The 25750-nt window shown below is 27.8% G+C and overlaps 1 protein-coding gene across 5 annotated transcripts in view; it reads left to right on the top strand.

Moving 5' to 3' along the window:
- The window catches only part of LOC136973780 (F-BAR domain only protein 2), a 104099-nt gene that overhangs the window by 38505 nt on the left and 39844 nt on the right, over nucleotides 1–25750 (top strand). For 3 of the 5 annotated variants that reach the window (XM_067268538.1, XM_067268540.1, XM_067268539.1), the window contains exons 6-12: nucleotides 1031–1111; nucleotides 3109–3133; nucleotides 3908–3987; nucleotides 6606–6704; nucleotides 8618–8714; nucleotides 8786–8971; nucleotides 25050–25193. In XM_067268538.1, coding sequence (XP_067124639.1) covers nucleotides 1031–1111; nucleotides 3109–3133; nucleotides 3908–3987; nucleotides 6606–6704; nucleotides 8618–8714; nucleotides 8786–8971; nucleotides 25050–25193 — 712 coding nt within the window. The remainder of the gene's footprint in view (nucleotides 1–1030; nucleotides 1112–3108; nucleotides 3134–3907; nucleotides 3988–6605; nucleotides 6705–8617; nucleotides 8715–8785; nucleotides 8972–25049; nucleotides 25194–25750) is intronic. The other 2 variants (XM_067268541.1, XM_067268542.1) reach the window with 1 other exon arrangement.

Genomic DNA, 25750 nt, shown 5'->3' on the forward strand with positions numbered 1-25750 from the left:
ATGGACTACATGAAAACTATATGAAGGCAAACATTTAATTATGTACCCTTAAAGAAATATACGAAGAGGCATTATGCTTGACATAATGCCTCTTAGAACCACAACACAAATATACAAAAAATTTAAGATCATTTCAGATTAAAATAAAACTTTATTTTTAAATATGACTTGACAGTTTTATAGACAGCACTCCTTTTTAAATTTTTAAAGAGGATTTATAGAAGTTACATGGCATTTGAGACAAGATATTTTGCAATGATTGAGTACATTGTTTAACAGGAAGCAATGACACATCGAAACTAACCTAACAGAATTCTTTCATTAATAGTATGAATATATTATTTTGTATATATATATATATATAATTATACAAATTATATATAAATAATATATTCATACTATTAATGAAAGTATTCTATATATATATATATATATATAATAATAAAAATATAATGTATTGTTTTATTATTTATTATACAAGCATCTAACTTATCGAAATGTCACAATGCAAATAATATCATTAAAATAATGGTAATTTCTGTAATTTAAATGAAATTAACTTTAAAATTTTTTTCTATCTCTTTCAAGAATCAACTGCATTCATAAAATAAATTTACTTTTTATTATTTTTGTAAATTAGTATTATTACATAATTAATGAAATTTATGAACTTATTATTTATTCTGTACACGAAATGATGCATATCTAATATGGAATCTTTAACAGTTTGTTTTATTACTAGAGTATCAAGTTTATTTTAATATTTATGTAGTAATATATATTAAGAGTATTTTTACAAACGAAAAACAATATAAGTGAAATGATTTGTTTTGATGTGTTTTTAATAGAATTGTTGTAAACTTTCTTTGTTAATTTTATATAGTATTTAAATTTTAAATTATTTTAAAGTAATAATATAATTACTTGATCAATACAAAACAAAAATGAGAAAATTATGTAATAACAAGACTTAAAGTTGAAGAATGCAGAAATGTCAATTAATGTAACATGCTTTGCATTATTTACATAGGCAAAAGAAATGTATAATTCAAGATGCTTAGAATTTGAAAAATTAAAGAGAGAGAATGCTTCTTTAAAAGAAGTAGAAAAAGTAAGTTACATGAATATTTTTAAAAATTAACAAATTTGATAATTGTGTTACAAATAACAACTGTCAGTCCTCAGTGCACCTGAAGAAGGCCTTTTAAAACGGCCGAAAACGTTTGTGCTCATTAATTTGTCTGCTAGAAATAGAGTGTGGAAGGTTTTTTGTGCCTACGATTTTAAATTAGTTCTAGCTTTGTGTGCAGAGATGTCAGAGTATTGTTTTCTAATGGTTAATATGAATTTGAACAATGATAATTCTGAAGTTAACTGCAGCAGGTAATGGATTTGGAGTGCTGTAGAGCTTCTAGAGTTAGGAATTTGAGATGAAGAAGTTTTTTAAAATTCCTGGTTATAGAAAAACAAATAGTCTGAATTTATATGCTAAGACTTAGCCATGTTTTAGTATGCGTTCACATGTTTGACACAGACAAGTATAAAAAATTGTGTATTGCATATTTTATATATCAGTATTTGATATTGTGTTTTACAATATTAAGCTTTTATTGACACTACTTCTGCTACTCAGCTACTACATATTTTGGCTAAAAATTTGTATGTACATTTTGATGTAACTTGCTGAGGAGACTCCTCCACATTTCATTTTTGAGTGTATAATTCTCTACATCATCTAGCTCCAGTGTGTAGCATTTTATTCGCTCGGCTATCACCATTATTCGGACTTAAAACTTCCAAAAACTTATAAGCTAAACACTAAATTTTCAGAGGCCCAATTTTTGGGAACACTTGAGAAATGGGTCCTAGTATTTGGACTACAAGCTGTTTGTGTTTAGGGCTGTGTGCTCACCAAGTTTCATTCAAATCGGAGACCCAGAAGTCTGGCTATCTCCTTGTTAACAATAGGAATCATTTTTTAATGAATAATTCCGAATAACACATTTGATCACAATGTTTAAACAGTATTTCACAGTTCTGTCATGTCAAAATTTTTGGTTTAGTCTACTGAAAAATATCAAAGTGAAAAAAGTCATCCCAAAAAATTTTCCAAAATTTCTGTTGGTCAATAAAAAGTCCCAATCTGGAAATGCTGAGCAGCATTGTACAAAACTGCCTTCAGTTCTTGACATCACTTCCTACTTTTCTTCCTGAACTTGCCATGTGATGTCATGAAATTGCTAGATATATGGTGCATGGGACTCCCATTGTATGGAAGCTTGACATTTTGCTGTTTTTCCTGAAGTGTGATTTGTGATTCAATTTCAAGCTGAGTGTCAAAACAAGAGTACTAGGATTTTATCACCAGTATTATATTTTTATTGCCACTATAATAAAAAATATTGCTAAGTGGCAATTTTGTCCTTATACAGAGTGATCCCTGATTAATGATAAAGAGTATTTTGTTATTCAGAAATTAACAAAACGTGGTGGCATAATATATTAATTAATTCAAAAACTGTTATTTTCAAGTTACTAAAAAAATATATTTAACATGGAAAATTTTCAGCTTAATATAGAAATTGTAAATGAAATAGAATCTTTTTACAATTTACATTTGTCATTAAACTGTCATAAATCATAATATTTGAATAAATATAAACTCATTTTTTAAATAAAGCAAAATGATCAAACTTAAAGCATACAATCCCAAAAAATAGTAGTAAAAGTTATTCACATGTGATGGTTTAACATTTTAACTTTCCATAATTGAAATAAATAATATATTCTATTCCATTTATGTATTTCATGCTGAGGATGATCCTATGTTAAGCTGGAAAGTTTCATGTTAAGTATGTTTTTTAGTAACCTCAAAATAGCAGTGTTTATTTTTATTAATTAGCATTCTAGATTTTTTAAATAAAATTGTTTAGTATTCATTTTCATATACTATTTTTCAGACAAACTTTTTATTAACAATCTAAATTTTTAATATCTAAACATTATTTTGTAATATATAATATATATAGTGTATCCATTGTTGTAATATTTTAAAATATTTAATTAAGTACATATATGAAATATATTCTTTCTTTTATCCAATTTTAGGCAGAAACAAAATGCAAGAAAGCATGTAAGTTTTTTTTAGATCTAGTTTTTTGTTACTATGAATGAAATTTAATTTATTTAATATATATATATATATATGTGTGTGTGTGTGTGTGTAACTTAATTAATGTCATCTTACATAATTTCAAACTTAGAAAAATTTAAACATTATTAATTTGTAAATTTAGACTATAATTACATAGCTACATTATAAGAATTAATTTCTACATTAATCTAATCTAATCAAACTGCTTTTTCTCCTTATTTAGAAACTTATTTTTCCTGATCTGTTTAGAGAAAACAAATAATTTGCAAATTTGTTAAAATCTGTTATAACAGAATTATATTTTTAAAATGCTATCATTAATGCTAATATTCTATTTTATATTATCAACAACAAATGAAAATTGATTAATAGCAAATTGTAAATAAACTGATATCTAAAATTAAAGTCCAGAAAGTCATTTTTTGAAAAGTAAATGAAATATATTTTACAAAATTTATTGAAATTTGATATATAGTTACAAAATTTAACCTATTCTTTTTAAATAAAAAATAATAATAATAATTAAAATAAGTATTCATGTATGAATATTTTATTTTTTTAGTTCCAAATTATAATGTATAAAAATGTCAAAAATTTTCAGCAAAATGATGTGCTGACTTACCCTATAATCTTATTTTAGTAAAAATGTGTTGTTAGTCAATTGAGTTTATGAAATTAAATTAAATACAAAATATAAACTTGAAATTAAATATTTTTTATAAAAGTTTTATTAGATCTATTTAAACTTTTCAGGTGAAGAATATAGGAACTATATAGAGAAGTATGGTACTATTCGTGATGATTTTCAGAATAAAATGACAATATCATGTGAGGTATCAAACTGGTTTTAATCTGAATTTATTTCATATATGTTTATTAAAATATCGTAAATAACTAAAATTAATTTTTTTTAATACACTATTTTATCAAATTACTGATTACAGTATAATTACTTGGTATAAGTACTGTATTTAAATCAAAGATACTTTGTAAATCATACAAATGAGTATTTTTACATTGCTGTTATTTTTTAAAATTTGTAACATATAATAAATCCAAAATATCTATTTTTAACTTAAAAATTATTAAAAATTATGATAAAAAACAATCATTCAAAAGCTATAGTGTTTTTGCTTAAAATATAGATTATGGATGAATAAATGTTAATATTCAAATCTGATTATATTTGTTGAAATAGTATTTTTAATTTTGACAATTTTCTTTTAAGAATTGAACCAGACAATTCTTTAAATGTAAGAAGTATATTGCACATTCATGTAGTTACTGGAACAACATTAAAAACACTAAAGTAGCTTTGATAGAGGTGGCTAAGAAGTAGCTAAAGAAAATGTTTAAAATGTTAATCCACAAATGGGATATTTTATTATTGAGTCTTCATGATATGTCCAGTTTCCATTTTCAGAAACCACCAAGTGAAACAATGACAAAACTGATAAATATTTTTTTAATGAGTAGTTAAGAAATATTTCTAGCAGTGATTTGATTAAATTGTTCATAAAAGATGTTTTAAATTTAACCACTATAAAAACATTTTCAAATATTTTAGTGATAACTGTAATGAATGTATTTGCATTATTAATCTCATTGCTGTTATTAAATCTGGTTGATCACAATACTTTCCTATTATATGTTTTTCAAAAATGAAATTTTAAAAAATACATAGAGTAATGTAAATGAAAACATTCTATAGTATGAATGACATATTATGATAAAGATAATAATAATAACGCAACTTTAATATGAATTATAAAATTAATGTCTTGTTGGGCTGCAATTTGAAAAAAGTGTAGACCTATAAATGCCCACTGTCATCCATCCATCTTTCCTTAATCTTGTGAATGATATTAGAAAAATTAAATTCAAGACCAGCTTTCCATATTATTAACTATATATGAACTTCTGATGCAAACCAGAAGTCATATTACAGTGGAACCTCGGTATACGACCTTAATCCGTTCTTGAGGTTTGAACTTATACCGAATAGGACGTATACCAAACCAACCTTTCCCATAAGAAGTAATGTAAAAATGATTAATCCGTTCTCATGTAAAAAAAAACCCTCTTGATATGATATATTAATGGGGTTGTAAAATAATTTAAACACTGTTTGAGCACATTAATAAAAAAATGAATTTTATTATAGATTTTTAAAGTTATTACAGTATATTATATTATATTATTTAAATCATTAAATCAAAATCAAATCAAATCAAACTCTCCTTAATACTAATAATCTGTTTAGAAATTGATTAAATCCCTTTCGCAATGTTAGCAGATTTAATAATGTCTTTATTTTTCACAGTTGTCGATATCGTCGTTCTCGGATATGGTATGCAACAGTAAAATCTTGAACACCCATGCCACCTTCATATTTCTCAACAATCTCTTTTTTTCAGTTCCATTGTGATTCTAGTCATTTTTTTAGTTTTCTGTTGCTTTTCATTTGCCTTTTTGCAATTCATGATTAATAAAAATAATAAAATTTTACTTACAAATTAAAATCAGAAGAAATTTAACAAAGTTATAAACCGTGGGACCGCGAACATCTAGTCTGGTCTAGTACACCGATAGTGCTACTTGTTCATAGATGGCGCGTATAATTGAATTAAGTCGTATACCGAGCAAAATTTGTTTTGTCCAAACAGGACGTATTCCAATTGGACGTATTCTAAAGCAGACGTATACCGAGGTTCCAATGTATTTCAAAAAAAATTTCCCTGAAAGGAGTTAGATGACTGGCATAACTCTGTTGCTAATGGAAAAGTATGATATACAGGGGCAAAACACTACAATACTAATTTGAAGTGGAGAGCATGTACAGTAGTGAACCGAAAATCGGAATCAATTGGGGACTGGGGTTGTTCAGATTAGGGATTTGTTCCGATTACGGTTTATGTACAAAAAAATACATTAACCTGTCCGATGTTCAAATTTTTTCCCGTTGCGTATCGCTTCCTGTTGAATTTTTCTCCATTGCGTGTCGCTTCGTGTTGAATTTTCGTCGATTTTAAGCCTAACGAAAATTTTTATAATAATAATTGAGGCTATCGTATCGTTAAAAATTATTTCTGCATTTTGTACAAACAAAATAAATATATTGAAGAATATAAAAACATGAAAATTATACTTTAGAAGTAAATTTAGTATCAAAAACGTTCGATTCAGCACGACACAGTCCGACTGAAAATCGTGCCGATTACCGGCGATTCTGATTACCAGGGTGCCAATTTACGAGTCTCTACTGTATTTTAAATTAAACAAATTAAAAATTGCAGCCTGGCATTGTGACAATGTCACAATAAATAATTGCTTCTTAGATTTATATTTGTTCAATATATAAATATATCGTTTTACTTTTAGCAAAGAATAATTATATAATAGATATATATTCAAATTTTTATTACTTACTGTACTACTATTGTTATAACAGCATTTTCAGCTTTTAGAAGAATCTCATCTGAAGCAAATGAAAACTTTTCTTGCCAGTTATGCTCAAGTTTTAGAAAGTGGTCATGCACTTATTGGACAAGTATGAAACTATAATTTTTCTTAATAATATATAATGTTCTTTAATAGAACCTCTTTCCAGAAATAATTTAATATTTTCTAAATTCTAAATGAGTTTAAATTAAATAAATTTTGCATATTTTATAAATTTACAAACTTAACTTTTTTACTTACTTTTTGAATCTCGATAGTTTTAAATAAAAAATTTTTATTTTATTGCTTTATTGTTAACAGTTAGTTTAGATTTTAGAGCTGTTTCAGAAATATGTGGACTGGCAACAAAATTGAGGGACATGTTTCTGGTGGGAGAAGATTGCTGCACATGTTCTTTGTTAGTTGGAATGAAGACAGTGTGCAGTTGTTGTTTGTATGTGTGTAGTGTGGATGAGAATTGCAGATGAGAACAAAAAACTGTTAATTATCAGACAGAATGAGGATTGAATTTTGTGGGAAGTTAAGCAAAAGTGATTGGGAAAAAGTTTAGATGATTCAAGAAACATACATTAGAGAAGGATTGGGAAGGTTGGCTGTATGGTGGAAAAATTTCAAGAACTGCAAATGCAATGTACAGGATGAGCCAAGAAGTGAGCAAGTGGGAATCTATCAACATTTGTAAATGGAGAAAACAATGAAAAGCCAATGTTATTGAAAGAGAGCAAGCTATTTATTGATTCATAAGCTGTCAGTATAGTCAGCTAGTGAAATTGAAAAGGTGCATCTGTACATGTGGCACTCCATCTTAAATTTAACATGTTTTTACTAAAGAGCAAAAGCAGTGCTGCATTGCTATGTTGAATTTTGTGAAAATTTTCTTCAGAAAATTGGAAACAGATTACAACTTTTTGAATTGAATAGTTACTACTGATGAGTCTTGGATCAAATATTTTGATCTCAAATCAAAACTTCAGTGAAGCATATGGCAACATACCATTTCACTGTCCCAGTATGTCTGGGTTTGTAGTTCTTCAAAGGAATTGATGTTGATTTTTGTTTTTGACATGTTGGATATTATTACAACATTGAATTTCTGAGAATAAAATTGTAAACTCAGACTATTATGCTTAAGCTTTGTCAGCAATGTACAAGACCAGAACTATTAATCAAGAATGGTTTCATTAGGGTAGACCAGACAACATTTGGATTGAATAGCAATACAGGCTTTGGAAAAAATTGGTGACCAATCCTCAGCTCATCCTTCAGACAGTCCATACCTTATATTTTGCAATTTCTGGGTTTTTCCAACACTCAAGAAAAAGTTTAACGCAAATGAGAAGTGAAGGCTACCAAATCCACTTCCTTAAAACAACTTTCACAAAATCAACTGCAGTAATAAGAATCATATGATGAGTAGACAGATTAAAATATTAACTGTGAGAAACTTATTTCTAGAATTTTTAAAATTTTATCCAAGTTATTAATTTATATAAATGAAGATAACTTAATCTTTTTGCACCTAATTTTTTAAAAAATTAAAGTATATATAAAATTTAGGTTATTCTTTTTATAATTACTATTTTATTAAGGTAGTTTTATGTATGCACATCAGTTTGTTTATGTGCTACTGAGTAATATTTTTCAGATTGAATGATCTCTATGAAAGTATAAATTTATTCATTATTTTTAAACAAGTGGAACTTTTTTAATGCTGACTTATAGAATTTTGTTACAAAATTTGCCAATCTCAAGTTTGGTGTTATAGACTGTAATATTTGCAATGTCATGTAACAAAATTGAATTTTTTTTAAATTTATGCCTGTGTTGAATGATAGTACATTTATATGAAAGAATTTAATAGTACATTGACAGCTAAATTATAATTTTTGCATTTATTTTAATCAAAGTTTTGTCAGTATTTGTGAAAAATTCGTAGATTTAATTCTGTACTTACACTACATATTTTGTTTAATATAAATATGTAAACATTTTTTCCCCCAGGTACATGTTGAGTTTAGACAACAATGTAATGATATGGACCTTGATAAGCTATTAGAACAGTTTGTACTTACTAGAGGAACAGGTCCTGACAAACCAGGTTTGTATTATTTTTTAATTATATTTTTAGAAGCGATTTAGTAATTAAATAAGAAAAATCTTTTGTTATAGGCCCCTTATATTTTGAGGAGGCAGATTTGTCCTCATTAGGTCAAATCCAGTCTCCAGAAATTTTGGATTCTCATAATGAAGAAAGGTCAAATAAAAAAGAAGGTAAAAAAATGTCTCTTCGTCATAAAAGCAAACCATCCCGCCGTACCATCTCCCTCCTGGACTTGTTTTTTTCATCATCTCTTGGTATGTTTGACACCAAGTGTTGAAAATGGATTCATCAGTCCCCAGAATAAATAAAAGCAGATGCAAAAATTTAATTTTATGGGTTTTGCATATCTTTTTTTAATGCTTTTTAATATTATTTCTATTCATAAAAATACTTATAGAAGGCACTGTTTCTTGCTTATATCATAATCTTAGGATAAAATACTTAATTTTTTTACTAAGTCTTCAAAATGTTATGAGAATATATTTGTTAAGATAATCTTTATGTAACCAATTATTCTAACAAAAATATTTTCATAATAATAATATGATGATTACTGTTCATTTTATTAATAACTAGTCAAATATATGTTAAAGAAAACAAAATTTACCTTTTAAAATAGAATTTATTTATATTTATAATTTCATATCTAATACACATTATATTAATAAAATATTTGTTAATTAAAACTGTTTAACATTTTTAGTGAAAAAGTTTTATTAAATCTTTTTTTCTTTTTATTTTATATTAAACTATAAGAGATAAAATACTATTTTCATTGAAATTTTGAATAATCAGTTACATTTGTTAATATAACAGCTAAAATCAATAGTTAATATATAAATAAGATGAGAGCATTTTATTTTTACAGATTAAGTAAAAAAAATTTTATGAATAAATCTAAAAATAAGGAAATCTGAATATATAAATAAATAAATGAACATGATGATTTGAATTTTTACCTCAATATAATAATAATGTTTGAGCAGCGGTAATGGTTAATGCAATTATATATCATTTTATTTACAGAAGATATAATTATGAGAACATGTGGCTATATTTAATAAATAGATTTTAGTGCAGGACTCCAAACTTATTTTGCTTTTGATCCTTTTGAAAAATTAGATTTAATTTGTCACCTCTTTTTTATATTGATACAAAATAAATTATAAATACAGTAAAATGCCAAAAATCTGGGCCTAATTGGGCAGTGGCATAGCGAGGGGGGTGCAAGGGGGTATATCATGCACCAGGTGCCACTCGCAAAGGGGTGCCCAAATGATCTCCAAGACAAACTATATGTGTTTCTGGAGGGGGAGAGGGGTGCCAATAAAGTGTCAGGCACCAGTTATGCCCTGGGTGCCAGTTATGTTCGCTACGCCACTGTAATTGGGGCCACATCCCATCAGGATTTTCAAATATATGTATAAATTTACATTTTAAGTACTGTAAATTCCAAATACACTGAAATTCAAGTTTAGGTATTGTAAGTTCAAGTCAGTCTTTTACATGAAATGTATGAATACTTAAAAATTTCAAGTTTAATTTACAGAATCACTATATAACTAAAAAAAATTCTGAATGAATGTTAGTACATCAACAATGCAAGGCTAAAAAAACACAGGCCAAAAGAAGAATAATGAAGGTGCCATTCAGGGTTAATATTCATTTTTTAATGTCTAATTTTGACACTTCGCTGTAATTTTTTTTGATAAAGTGTTTAAAAAAGTATTAATTAGTATTTAATATAATTCAAAATTGTATGTTTTACTTTACTAAAATGTAAATATATATCCATTATTATTACATTTTGTTTAAAAATGTAATAAAAATAAAGCAGTCAATCAATTCCCAAACAATCTTTGTAATATTTCAACCACCCAGATAAATCATTTAAACTTTTAGGGATTATCATTGGCCATATCATCAAGTTCAAAACCTTTGCTCTAGTGTATAGATTATGAAAAATAAACTGATTAGCAGATTGATAAACTTGTTTTTTCAATCAAATTTCAACAAATTAATAGACACACAAAAATAATGATTTTTTTTTATTTATTTAAAAACTGATCAGTTTTCTAAATTAATTCTATAAATTTGAATTACAATATGTGATGATGGATCCAATTGGACATAATTTTACTATAATAACTGTATTATTTATTATCAAATAAATGAGATGAAATTAATTTGAAAGTGCTGTGATTAGTTTGATGATAAATTTTGAATCTTTCATTTTATGTGAAAGTTGCTATATCAAAGCTGTTATTAAAGCAATTTATATCTTAGAACATAATGTTGCAGAATTAATATCAACAAGTTTTAATAGTAAAATTAAATTGGCAAATGTAACAGAATATTTGAAATTTGGAAATTAAACACTTTATTTTTTTATAGTATAGTTATTTAATTAGAAAATTGTATAAAAACTGAAATATTTTTGGATAATATAGAATAATATGAATATTTACAAAATAAAGTACTGTAATAATTTTGAACATTTAATATCTCCATTTAATATACATTTAATATTGCAAATTTATAGTCTGATACAGTTCTTTCATGTGATGTTATTAGTCAAATATAAATACTGACAATGATATAGAGCAACGTTTCTCAACCTGGGGTCGCGGTGATATTAAAGGGGGGTTGCAAAATAATGAAATCATTTTATGAGAAAAAATCATTTATTATAAATGCATAAACATTTTACTTACAATAAGTACACATGTAAAGAAAAAAAATTAATATGATGGTTGCATTTGTTTTACATTTAAAATTTTCTCCAAACATGGATCTACATTAGAAACACACAAGAGCAAATTGTTTTCGAGTGATAAAAGACGATTCCTGTATTTAGTTTTTAGCACAACCATAGACGAAAAATCTTTTTCGCGGAGATAAGACATGGCGAAAGGGATTAACATTTTCAATGCTTCTGTGACTGAATTTCCATATTCATGTCAATGAGCAAGCCAAAATGTAAATTGCCATATCTTCAGATGTAAATTGCAGTTGTAGCATTTTGTCGGCAAACATTTTGATGAGCTGATCATGAATCTCAACTGGTAACCTAGCAATGGCAACATTTTCACTAAACGGATTCAGTACCCATGTCTTCGAGAAATCATTTTTATCTTCTGGGAAATACTCCGTCAACTGAGTTTTTAGTTCATGCAAATGCATCTTCATGCAATCCAAACTGTGGTGAATAATAGTGTCTTGTTCATTCAAATTTTTCTCAATATAATCCGAAGTGAGTGGGAACATATCCAAATTTTTGCTTTGAAGGATAATAATCCAGATATCAAGCTTCTTAATGAACGCATGAACTTTGTCTGTCATTAATAAAATGTTTTTATCATGTCCTTGTAAATTCACATTCAAGTCGTTTAAATGCAAAAATACATCAGCTAAGTAAGCCAACAACAACATACACTCATTATTCTGTAAAAGCAATGAGAGTGGCATTTGTTTATCCTGGAAAAATATTATTAATTCATTTCGCAATTCCAATACCCAGTTAACACTTTCCTTCACAATAACCATCTAACTTCTGTATGGAAAAGAAGAGGTTTTTTATTTTTACCCATTTCATCGCATAGTTTAGCAAACAGCCTGTTCTGTAATGGTCAGCTTTTAATAAAATTAACCCATTTTACAGCTTCGTAAAGAATTTGATTGAGATTTTCTGGCATATTTTTTGTGACAAGAGCATGTCTGTGAAGGAAGCAATGCATCCAGTCCACCCTTGGTATAAGATGATCTCTTAATATTTTCATTAATCCACTGTTCTTTCCTGTTATCACCTTTGCACCATCACTACATACTGCAATACATTTCATCCAATCTATGTTAGTATAGTTTCTTGTAGCTTCATAAAAAACATCAAAAAAAAAACATTGTCCTGTTGCATGACCCAGTACTGTTTTGCAAAACAACACATTTTCTTTGATTGATGTGTCCCTATTGCATTCATACCTCACAAAACATAAGAACTGAGACACGTTTGCTACATCTGTTGATTAATCAAATTGAATACTAAAAAATTCACTCAAACTCACTTGCTGAATTATCTGATTGTGAACATCGGCAGCCATGTCATCGATTCACCTTGATATTGTGTCGTTAGAAAGCGGAATGTTTTTCAATTTTTTTTGCTTCTTCCACACCTATTAAAACACTGACCATTTCAATTGTAGCAGGTAATATGAGGTTTTCAGCGATTGTATGGGGTTTGAACATCTTAGCTACTCTTAATGCTACGAGATAAGATGCTTTAAGTACACTTTTATCAGTATGGCTTAACTTACAAATAGAGGTTTGTTGATTTCTCAAGGTATGTAATTTTCTTTTGAAAAATTCCAAGGGTTTGTTTTTATGAGCTGGATGTTTAGTTTCCAAGTGTCGAAGTAATTTTGATGGTTTCATGCTTTCATCAGAGAGAACTTTAGAGCAAACAACACACTGTGGCTTTCCATCCAATGAGGTGAAACCGTAATTTAAATAACTGTCATTGTACAATCTTGTCTTTTTACTAACCGATTTACTGGATGTAGATGGCTCACTTTGTTTTTTTCACAGATTTATTCATTTCGCATTAGAAATTTTAAAAAAATAATTCAGTTTTATGGTTGACTGCACGCTAAAATAAAAGCACCAGATGCACGCTTTGCATTCAAAACTTAACTGGAGTGGTGCAATCGCTAGCGCCTCTTTTATACTAGTGACATCACAACTTGTTCAAATGTATCCATATGCATGTTCAAACATGCTCTCACAATGAGTATTATAGGAGATCAAATTACAAAGAGCACATACACATCAAGTTGGAACTTGTAAATTGCTCATGTATGTACGTGTCATACATGCATGTTCATACCCGTCGCTATAAACACGACGACATAAAATAATAGGAATAGTTGTATTACATTTTTTATACTGTCGGTATTTTCTTAATGTATAAAATTAGTGCAGTGTGATTATATATTTTTAAAAATTTACATTTATAATTACAGTCAAAGTTCAATTAGTAATAGTAAGGCTTACTGTTATTATTCCTTTGGGTGGGGGGATTGCGAAATATTAATTTTATTTATATTTACTATTTGGGAGTTGTGGAGCTAAGAAGGTTGAGAACCGCTGCTGTAGAGTATTTGCATATTTGTGTTTACTTCTCATATTAAAGAATTCTTTGTTTTCTTTTGTTTGATGTGCACAAATAGATATGATACTCATTCAAATTAATTTTCTGTTTTGTTTCTTTTTCTGCAAGAATATAATGACAAATTCATATGATTATAAAGTTAAAGTTTGGTGACTTTAAGAAAGCTAAAATGAAATATAAGGGTAATTTCTTAATTGTTAATGTTCAGATTAAGAAAAATGCAAATCGTTCATTATTTTCTATTATCAGAGTGATTATCAAAGACATATGTTAGTTTATTTTAATTTCATTCTATTTTCTTTATATCAAGAAAAAAAATATAGAATTTTTTATTGATAAAATAAAATTCAAAGTAAAGTAATTTTATTTTTTAGTTCACTAAAAAAATTAAGAAATTTGTTTGATATTATGAAAATATAGAATATGCAGGCAAAAAGATGTTCTTAATAGAGAAATCAGAATAGTTTTATTAATTACATTGAATTGATTTTAAGGAATGTTAATTCTAAAAAATTTTGTAAAAAGCATTTTTAATCTAGCTGATATAAACTTTACCAGTGAGATCAGTATAAAAATTTATATCAAATATTATTATTATTATTATTTTAAACATAAATCTCATATGATTTTAATTTATTTCTATATTTTTGTTGATTTGAAATGATTCATAAATATTAATTTTTCTTGATGAAAAATTTCATTAAGAATGTTCATTAAGAAATTTGAGTGATGACCAGAATAATAATTTTATTCATCGCTTAAAATTATTTATCAGTAATTCTATTCACATTTTTCAATGTTTATGTACCAATACTTTACCACTATTGGACATTGAAAATTGCTGTTATAAGTTTTGATTAAATATTAGCCTTTAAACAGTTACATCTATAATTAGTCGGTTTTTGAATTTTTCATAACATACAGCTGGTCATAACTAAGACTACAGTGTCTAGTTCAACATTGTTTTTTAATCTAGTGAAGCAATGCACCTTTAACATTGTTTCTCCAACCTTACCAACTGTTAAAAATGCATTGCTTCATTAAATCAATTTTAAAAATTTATTTAAATGAAATAGTAAGCAAATATATTTTTCAAATATGATAAATGTAATTTTTGTTGCTTGTTGTTTTAGATTTAATATTAACTTAATATATATCAATAATACACAAATCACATATTACTGTATTTTTGTGGACCAACATGCTGCATATAACCAGAGGAGACTAGCACGCCAGTTAAACTGCAACTAAAAACTAAAATTAATTGGATCTAACAAAACAAGTTGTTAATTAAAAGGATAAAGAAAACATTCTTCTAGTACAATAAAATAATAACATTGTAATTTGACTGACTTAAAATCAGGAAGAGTTTTTGTGTACAAGACAATAAAACAATTAATGGCTTATTGACATCAGTAGTAGTAGTTAGTCAGTGTGAGCTGCACTGACCATCTACCCTGACCTTAAACATAACACCTTCCTCTCAAATTTCACACAAAGTGAATGTTAAGGTGCAAATTTAGATAATTCACAGGAGTTCTGAAATTTGATGTGTTTTGAATGTACTTTTTTTTTATGAAGTGTTTGTTGTTTTTTCTATATATTTCTTAATTTAAAAAAAATTATAAACTCTCTACTAAGAGTTATCCTCTTTACATTAGATCAAATTAGTACATTAGTTACTTCATGATTTTCCTATAGTCAATGTAATATACTGTATTTTTGTGGATTGTTCATAATTTTTTTACTAGAGAAATGAATATGACACTTCAAAAGAAAATAATACAAATATACCGTATTTTACGGACTACAAGACGCATTTTTTCTTCGAAAAATTGCCTCCAAAATTCAGGTGCGTCTTATAGGTATTTTTTTTTTAAAATTGCTTAAAAATTAAGGTGCATCTTATAGTCTGTAAAATACAGTATATATACAGTTGACTCCGCATAAGTTGACACCCGGATAACTCGACACCGTAGGTTAATTAGTCAGTTTTCTGTGGTCCCAGCCGACTTACATAGGCAATAATGTTATTAATGTTAAAAAACTCAGTTTACTCGACATCGTTTAACTCGTCACCACTGGATAAATCAACATACTTTTTCTGTTTCACATTTTTTAGATGACTGATAAGTCGTCTCCCCTCCTGAAAAAATGAGTTTACACCGTACAATAAGCTGTGTGGTGTGAACACTTCAAAATAAATAAAACAAATATATATATATATAAAACTAGTTAAGTAATGCTGTATCAGCGTGTAGTCGGAATGAAGCTGCTCGCACCTTTATTTTCTAGATTATGAGGGAAAAAAGAAGTAAAGAATCATTTGTTCTGAACAATATATTTGATTTTTATTGGATCATTTAAAGGTATAAATATAAGGTCAGAATAAGCTATTAATTAATTGCTATGCCAACGTCTCACGAAATTCTGTCTATCACTATGGGCCTTGGACTTACAGATTGACTCGTAGCAATCTTTATTGTGACTCTTTAAAAATACTGAGTCAGTTATTTTTTTCACTCGACTCAATGTAACATAGGTAAGACCGATAGATGTCTTTTTTTTTCCCTATATCTATTTTGATTTTTGGAAGAATTAATCCCTGTGACTTATGTATAGTCATCGAGTACGCTGAGGTAAGGGGAACTGTCTACAAGATCGCAATATACTGCCATCATTCAAAGAGCGTGTTATGGGGATTATTGGAAACAGATTACCATAGATGAATTCCACTAAAATAAACAGAGGAAGAGCTGGAGGGCAAGCATTAGGAGCATATATAATGTAGCGTATAGTTCCTAGCGAACCATTGACGAGACCTCCTTGCACTCATAAGTTGACTCTCGGCATGATTCTGGCATTAACTGAGAGATTCAAATACTTGGAGAGACCAAGAGCTGAGTCATCTTTGGACAAAGGCGGGGCAATATCTGGAGTGTTTTCAGATGCTATATAAACAACGGGTACTCAGTTGACTGTAAGTAGTCTTTGTTGCTTTGTCTAACTTGCTCGTTTGTTGGATATAGCCGTTTGGAACTGATCAAGTTCATCTCTGGATAAATAGGCTCAATTTCTTGTCGTCAAAGTGTTCAGATCTGTATCAGAGAAATCACCCAAAGCTAGATGTTGTAAGACATCTGTGAAGGAACTATCTGTGCTATTTTGTCTATGAGAATTACTAAGTTCAATGAACTTATCAAAAGAATCAAATGCAAATGTAATGTAATGTCCCAACAAGGTCTCTACCTTGTTGGGACATTACATTGTAAAAAAACACTTGAGAAGAGAGGAGTATCTTTAACAGGAGGAAGCTGATGAAAATCACCAAACACATAGACAAAGGGAGATATCTATCAAATGGCTCATCTTTCTTGGGGTTTATCTCCCCCAATCTTCTCTCAATTATGTAAAGCATTCTTGGTAAACCAATCATTGACATTTCATCGATGATGATGAATTTGAGCGACTTCATCTCAATCTGGAATCGCTGTGCAGCTTTTCCATTTAGAGATCGAAATTTCGTACTAACGATAGGAAGACAAAGGAGAGAATGGATCATAAAGCCATCAATATTGATCACTGCTGCTCCACGTTTTAAGAAGAAAACTTTTTTAAACTTATTATTCTATAAAGATTCTTTATATTTGTTGTGTATCTAGTTAGCGATAACATTTACCTTTCAAAATTACCATTTTAATGCTTGTCATAATTTAAGACCACTAGATGACGCTGCCACACATGCGTGCAGGAAGCAACTAACACTTGGCATTCCTTGTCAACATCATAACTCTAGAATGAGTTTCCGATCTTGATGAAATTTCCTAGGACGACTCATCATCACTCAAAGATGAACTGATTAAAATTTCAACTCTCAAAAATGATCCAGACTGAAGAAAAACACAATCTTCATTTTGGCCCCTATTTCCAGTTCTACAAAAATGGATCATTTTTGAGAGTTGAAATTTTAATCAGTTCATCCTTGAGTGATGATGGGTCTACCAGAAAATTTCATCAAGATCAGACAACTCATTCTAGAGTTATTTTGTTGACAAGGAATGCATGAAGTCAAGTATTAGTCGTCACTTCGTTCTGACAATAAAACAATATGTTATATAAATAATTATGTTATATATATATTTGTTTTTTTTTTTTTTGAAGTGTTATGTAACTTATGGTACAAGCAAGAAGGTGGTGATTCTACATGAAATATTGGATTGCAAACAAAGAATAAAATTTTTTCATATGAGGCTTTGTTTCCAGGAAAAATGGTTTTGAAAGTTTATCAAGTACAGTGCATGTGCACTTGATCAAGACTCAACACAATGGATATTGCTGTATGCTATTTTTACTGTCAAGTGTTTTGAAAACATTGTTTTGCTATTTGGTATTTGTAAACACTTTATTTTTCATTACTCTTCTCTTATGTTTATTGAATCAAACTCTTAGTTTTTATCCTAGTGCTGATATGACTACATACAGTAAGTGAGAGTATAGGGACACAATTCTTGCATTGAGGACATGTAGCAGTAATGCTTCTTCAAATCTATTTATTACAAAGACTGACCCTAATTGCTGACATACCAATAGAAGAGTTTTTCAGAGAGCAAAATGAACTCTCTCAGACCATGGTTCTTTTGAACTACTTCATCAATAAAGGAGTCTCATCCAATGACTTAACTTGAATTTTAGTAACTTGACTTGATTTAGTTAAATTGAACATTAGTAGAGATTTCTACATGAAATCCATTGAGTTGAATCTTGATCAAGTGCACACATACTTCATAAACTTTCAAAGTTATTTTTCTCAGAAATAAATAAAGCCTTGAATGAAAAAATTTTATTTTGTTAGTTATGTTATTTTGTAGTATTATAAGTATTTTGATACTTATATTACCAGTTAGTTATGCTACACTCTGTATACATACACACGTATGCACACAAATACTAATACAAATGCAAACAAGGATAGCTGTCACTTTTATTAAGCAGTTTAAGCCAAATAAATAAATATACAAATACTTTTTGGTTGGCCAACCCATCTTCAGGAATTTTCTAAAAAAATATGAGTTCAACTGAAGATGCACAAAGACTACTGGTACACTAAAAATGTTTGTACATTGTAACAAATGAACAGAATAATAATTACTTTGTATTACTTCAATTTAAGTAATTTATTCTCATCTGGATAAAAAGGGCTGTGGTCATGATAAAACTTGGTTTCTTTGAAAGTATATAACAATTCAAAACTTTTTTGTCTAAACTAAAGTTGAGCTCAGTTAACATATATCTCTTTCAAGTTTGAAGAATTGTAGACTTGAGCCTCACTTCAAGCAGAGTTTCTCTTGTGTTTTTAAAGTATTTAATAAAAAAAAAACTAATAAATTTTCATTATTTTAATGGCTGCTGATTGTCTTATTTAGCAACAAATTTCAAATCAATAATTTCTGTTTAACCAATGTATTTCTCAACAAAACTAACATCTGATTAATGGGAATAATTTGATTAATTAAAGTGATCATTATTGTTAGAATTTGCAAGCATGTTTTAAATTTTAAAATTTTGTAATTTATTTTCTGTATAAAAATAATTGAAAAGATAAATTCATGGTGCAAAGTACAGAAATTTTTATATACAGTCAAACCTGTTTTTATGCGGGGGATAGGGACCGCATTAAAAAAAACGCATTAAAAAAAATCTCACGAAATTTCACGAATGGCTGTAAATAATAGTTTTCGCAACACAATTAAAAAAATAATTTTTTTATGCGGTCAACAGGGACCGCATAAAAAAAGTCTCACATAGAAAATAACTCAAAACCGTACGAAATTGAATTTATTGACAACAGACGTCAGCACTTGACTGCATCGTCTGGTCTATCGTCTGTTTTACATATTTTTGTCCAGGTGGTGTTTTGTTGACTTAAAAAGTAAATTATTTCATTTTTCGCATATTCATGCAATAATATTACTATAATAAGTGCATTTATGCTATAATAAGTATATTTAGCTATAATAAGTCAACGTAAGACATGACGAATCGCACGAGACTAGTCGCCAACTATACCGCACAAATTAAAAATTCGCATTAAAAAAATCGCACAAATAAAAATCGCACATAAAAAGAGCGCATAAAAACAGGTTTGACTGTACTTAAAAATTTCATATTAGTACAACAAACCATTCAATGTAATTCAAGTCATATAAAATTTAAATTTATATTTTCAAAATTTATAAATTTTTAATTTTATGCTTTGCATGAAAATATTTTCTTGCTTAGTATTCTGGTGTTTTTTTTTTTTTTTAGAAGAAATGATATATTCATTGAAACAGATGCAAAATAGTTTTATTCTGGATTTCTAGATTATTTGTGTTGCTTAGTAAACCATGTCATTTATTATTATTAAGTTAAACTATTTAGATTGTAATTATATTTATTATTTTTACCCACCCTATTTAATTTAAATAATCACACTTTATTTTGAATTATATTTTATCTTGCATTAATAGAAATAGAATACTGTTTAATGTAACCAATAATTACAGACTTGAAATTAAATTTAGTGATTTGTAAAGTTGATAAAATGATGATTAAAAAATTAAATATTTTTTTTATAACCTTTTCAAAAATAATAAATTTTATCTTTTAAATATTTTCATAATTTAAATAATTTATCTTTTAATTGGTTATTTATTTCAAATTCTTCAAAAATCTGTAAAATAAAGTCTTCTGTAGTAAAAACTGAATATGCAAATGTAAAAATTAAAGTGCAACACAATGTATATTTAATATTATATTTGTCAACATGGACTTAAATTATTAGTAGGACAGTTAAACTGATGTAAGCAATAACGCAGGAAGTTGGGTACTACTTCACACCGAAAAACAGTCTCTCTTTATTTAGCCTCCTGTACACATACTTTGGTTTACAACTCTGTGTTTCGGGCTATTACGCCCCTCATCAGCAGGGTGACAATGGCTGTTACATACAACTACAAAAATGAAAGAATAGACTAACAGTGAATTTTTAAAAAACATAAATACAAAAATTAATTAATACGACATAAATACGACATTCTCACATATTACAATATTATTGCTTATTGCTTATTATTATTGCATTATTGCTTACATCAGTTTAACTGTCCTACTAATAATTTAAGTCCACATTGACAAATATAATATTAATTGAAATAAGGACAACAAGGCAATAACAACAATGTATATTTATTGGGAAAAAGTTATGCATTCAGAATTGTTCAGTTACTGCAAAACCCTACATAAAGCATATCTCATACAGCTATGTAAATGATTTCATTTGTGGTTCAATTGTATGCCAAGAAATACTATCAGAGTGCCTTAAAATTGTTACTCAGTATCATATAAAAAGACTTGCAGATGCCGTGTTCAAAATTTTCAATGTGCTGTTGTTCAAAGTTCTTTCAGCACCAAACATGCCTGTATGATGCAATGAAAGACATACACAGCTGACTAAGTTTGAGGGGGGGTTTATCATTGGGCTGAGGGAAGCAGGATGGCTGTTTTACAAATTTCTTGGCATCTGGGCCATTTTGACCTGATTATGAGGAGGTATTTGGGACAGTGAATACAGCAGGACACACATACAGAAAAGGCAGGCTCTGCATGCCCCAGACAGACCATCAGGAGAATTGATTGTATGATCTTGAAACAAGTACAAACAGCTGCAATAGTATCTTTGTCTACTATCCAGAAACAGATTTTTACAGAAACAGAAGGCTTGATATGAAACTTTGACTCTTCCTGCACAACTGGGAACTAACTAGCAGAGCAAATTGCACTGCGATCACTTGGTCCATCTTGCCATTGACACTACAATAGCATTGGCTTTTTTCATAGTGATGCTATCTCAGAAGCATAGACTTTTACAGACTGACAGTGTATTGTCTTTAGTGTTGAATTCTGGTTCTGTTTGGGAATGGATGACCACTATATTAGTGTGTGAAGGACCAGTTGTTAGCACTTCAATCTTGTCTTTTACTGTTGAGTAGCAGATTGCTTCTACTGCTGGCATACTGTTCTGAAAAGCAATATTGTATGATAGTAAGTTACTCCTAGTGGTGACATTGATGGTACAGCAGTGCATTCAGGAAGTTTTGCTCTCTTGTGTTGTCTTTCGTGGCAAGACTGCAAATAGCTACTTTTCATCAAGATAATGCTCAGCTACACACAGGCCCAGGAATTTCTCCATCACATTGCCACACTTTCTTGGCCTATGAATCTCCAAATTTGTTGCCCATTCAGCATTTGTGAGATCATATGTGATGCAAACCCCAAAATCTATCTACAAATGTGGATTTGGAGCACTTAAAATCTTTGTGGGAAAATCTTATTGAAGGATATCTTACGGTGCTTGTATGCCTCCATGCTTGATCCTATCAGCTTGTGATCGGACAATGCAGTTTGACAAGATGCCAATGATTTCTTTAAAACGTATATACTTGTATACCAAATTGTCCTTTTGCTATGATATTGTAATCATTTATTACCATCATCATTATGTTTGTGCTAAGAATGTTCTATTTGATTCTTACCCCTCATTCTTAGTGCATAACTTTTTGTCAATGAGTGTACTTAAACTTATATTTTAATCTTTAACAATGTTTTTGTAAAGAATAAAGTTAGGAAAACAAAATATATTTATTTTAAGCTACTTAGACAAATTTATGCTACATATTTGATGTATGTAATAATAAAACAATACATTCGTATTTTGAAAATATACTTCAGTTTTGATGCAAAATTTGCACATTCTAAAATTTTCAATTAAAAATATTTCTAAAATTAAATGCAATGCAAGTCATTAGATCATTAATATCATATAAAAGTTTTTGACATTCACTTGTTCACAAATATATTTATTTACTATCAATAATGTAAGACTTTTAATTGTTTTGAATGTCATGAATTATTGAAAAAAATTATTGTAATGAAACACCTATATAGAATTTGTATCAAATATTAGTAATTAAATAAGAAATATTAATGATTATAAACTATTGATTACATTAAATAGTAAAACATTTCTATGTAATTTTTGAATAATCAGTTTTAAATTTATTTATGAAAATTTGTTTTTAATATTTTTAAGTTATCATTTATATTTTAATTTCCAAGTTTATTCATCATTCATCAAGATTTTGAATTATGTTTGTATATATTAAAATTTTGTTAAGAAATTATTTCAGATTCAATATCATTTTTCATTTATTTTGTGCACAGAAAATCATTTGTCTGTAAGAAAATGCAAACTGTTTAGATTTACATTGATTTTCTAAAATAACTGCCATGATCAGTTTATTCAAAAAGTAGATATTTTAAAATCTAATTAATATATTAAATGTGTCTTATCAAAAATAATTTGATAGTAGATTTTTGCACGTCTATAACAAATTTTGTAATTGATGGAAAATTAAACAGATTGCATTATTTTTCTTTAAATTTTCATTTAGACTTGTTTTTTTTTTTTTTTTGTTTTTTTTAAACATTTTTATATCTTAAATTCAGTTCCATGCATAAATGTAAAAATATAGTCTGTGTTTAAGGTTTTGTTTGGTCCTTGTTGCTTTTCATAAGTTTTATATACAAACATTAAGTGAAATGCAGTGAGCAAAATAAGCAAGCTTCCTTGGCAGCGACTCAGATTTACAAATTGCCGGAACACAAAGTTGCAGAGTAATGACTTGACTGCTTTGAATGAAAATTTGCACATTAATAGAAGTAATAAAAGATCATGACAATGTTGAAAAAATCTTGCAAGGTATAATACTTTAACATATTATACCTTGCACAACATTTATTACATAAGTTAAGGAAGTTTTAGAACAAAGTAAGAATTTGTTGCTTATGTAGCATGACAAGACACTTTAAGGCTTCCCTAATGCTCTAACATTCTTTGAAACAGTCATTGCACTTTTAGTCAGAGATGAGTTCACCTAGTATATAGATAGCAATATAAAAACCAGATATATTAAAATTACCAGACAATCTGTCAAATTTTTTATTGGGTTACATTTATGCTAATTAATTAGCATAAATTAGCCTAAAGAATCATTTGATAATTCCACAAACATTAAATAGATGTATTGTAACATAAGTAAATGTTAAAACCAAACAAACATTTATTTTCCTTTGTCTGTCTATTAGTTAAATAAGTACTGTACATTACTATAAAATTTAACATTAATTTAAAAACTTTATAGACTAAACTGAATTGGCTTGCTCATAAGTCAAAAGAATTTAGATATTTAAAAGGATATTATGAAAATTATTTTATATATCTGAATATTATTAATTGAATATAAAACAGGATAGTAAGTAATATTATTTTGAGTTCAAATATTTAGTCTGAAACAAGATTTTTTTTAAATGTCTTTATCAATTATAACAGTCAATTAATATGAATAATTTAGAAATTTACCATTAAAAGAAATATTTGTAGTTCATAGCCAAACTAATTGTAGCAAAATATGATAGATGAAATTGAATGAAAATTAAAAGATAATATTTCAGGATTTGATCGTTTATAAAATAACTAATAAATTAAAAACTAAGTACATTTGAAAATATATTGAAAAGCCAAGATGATGATTTTATAAATGGAGAAAAATTTATAAACTAGAATTAATATCTTGTAGAATAGAAAATTTGTTCTAAAAATATGAAAATGAAAAAATAATGATTTGCTTAGATTTTTTGCATTATTTTCTTTACTTGGAAGTCACTGAGGGAACATACTGGTATTTTATTCTTAAATTAATCAACTAACTGACACCTAAATGCGAATTCCAGCACATAATAAATGAAGAAATTATTATGTGCTGGAATTCACATTTAGGTGTCAGTTAGTTGATTATACAGTTCTGGTTTAAGTGTGTTATTTTTTTTATTTTATTCTTTCTAACAGTTATTGTAGATACCTCCAAAAAAGAATTTCCAGACATTTATTGAAATAATTACACTTTACTTAATTGAAAAATTTTTTGAATTTAAAATGCTGTGCACAAAAGATGAAAAAAGATATTTTATTTAATACATAATATTTGGCACCTAACTAACATCATCTATTTAATAGCTTTGTGTATATGTTGTTTACATACAGAGCATGTGCATGAGATATCATTTTTCAGGAAATGGAGATTCAAGTGGTGCATCTGTTACCTCAAATCCTTCACTCGCAAATGCCATTCATCCTGCTAATGACACTACAAGTAGCACTTCAAATCCCTCTAACAGTGATTCACTTCATAGGACCACATTTCGAGCATCTAAATGTAATAACCCACCTTTTGTGATTAATTATAGAATATTTTATAATTGCTTTTGTATTGTCATCAGCAAATATCGTCATTGTTGCTAATTGTTTTAAAGTATGATCTGTGGCAGTTGCATGTATGTGTGCGTGTTCGGTCTTTTCTTATCCACATTTAACTTTTTTATACTATTTCAATCTAACTTTATGAATATACAATCATTTGAATAAATATTTAAATTAATACTTATTAAAAAACGTATTTGTTTTAGAAATGCACCTATAAAATAAAAACAAGATATTGTTTTGTTTATATCTATCTACATTTTTATTGAATTTTAACTTGTCTCTAAATATATAGACCTTATTTCACAAAAAATTTTGTCTTCGGCGGTGATGGTTTGCTTGAAGCCATTTTTGCATGTTCCATAGTATAAAATTTAATAATCTAATTTTATAATAATTAGAATATTGTAAATCTTAAATTTATTTTTTTAATATAATTTTCTTTTCTGAAATTATAACATTTTCTTTAAAATAATAATTAATGTATTGTTTATAAGTAGATTTTAGATGAGT

Source organism: Centruroides vittatus, unplaced genomic scaffold (genome assembly GCF_030686945.1).
Source record: "Centruroides vittatus isolate TY-2023 unplaced genomic scaffold, ASM3068694v2 contig_329, whole genome shotgun sequence".
Taxonomy (NCBI): Eukaryota; Metazoa; Arthropoda; class Arachnida; order Scorpiones; family Buthidae; genus Centruroides; species Centruroides vittatus.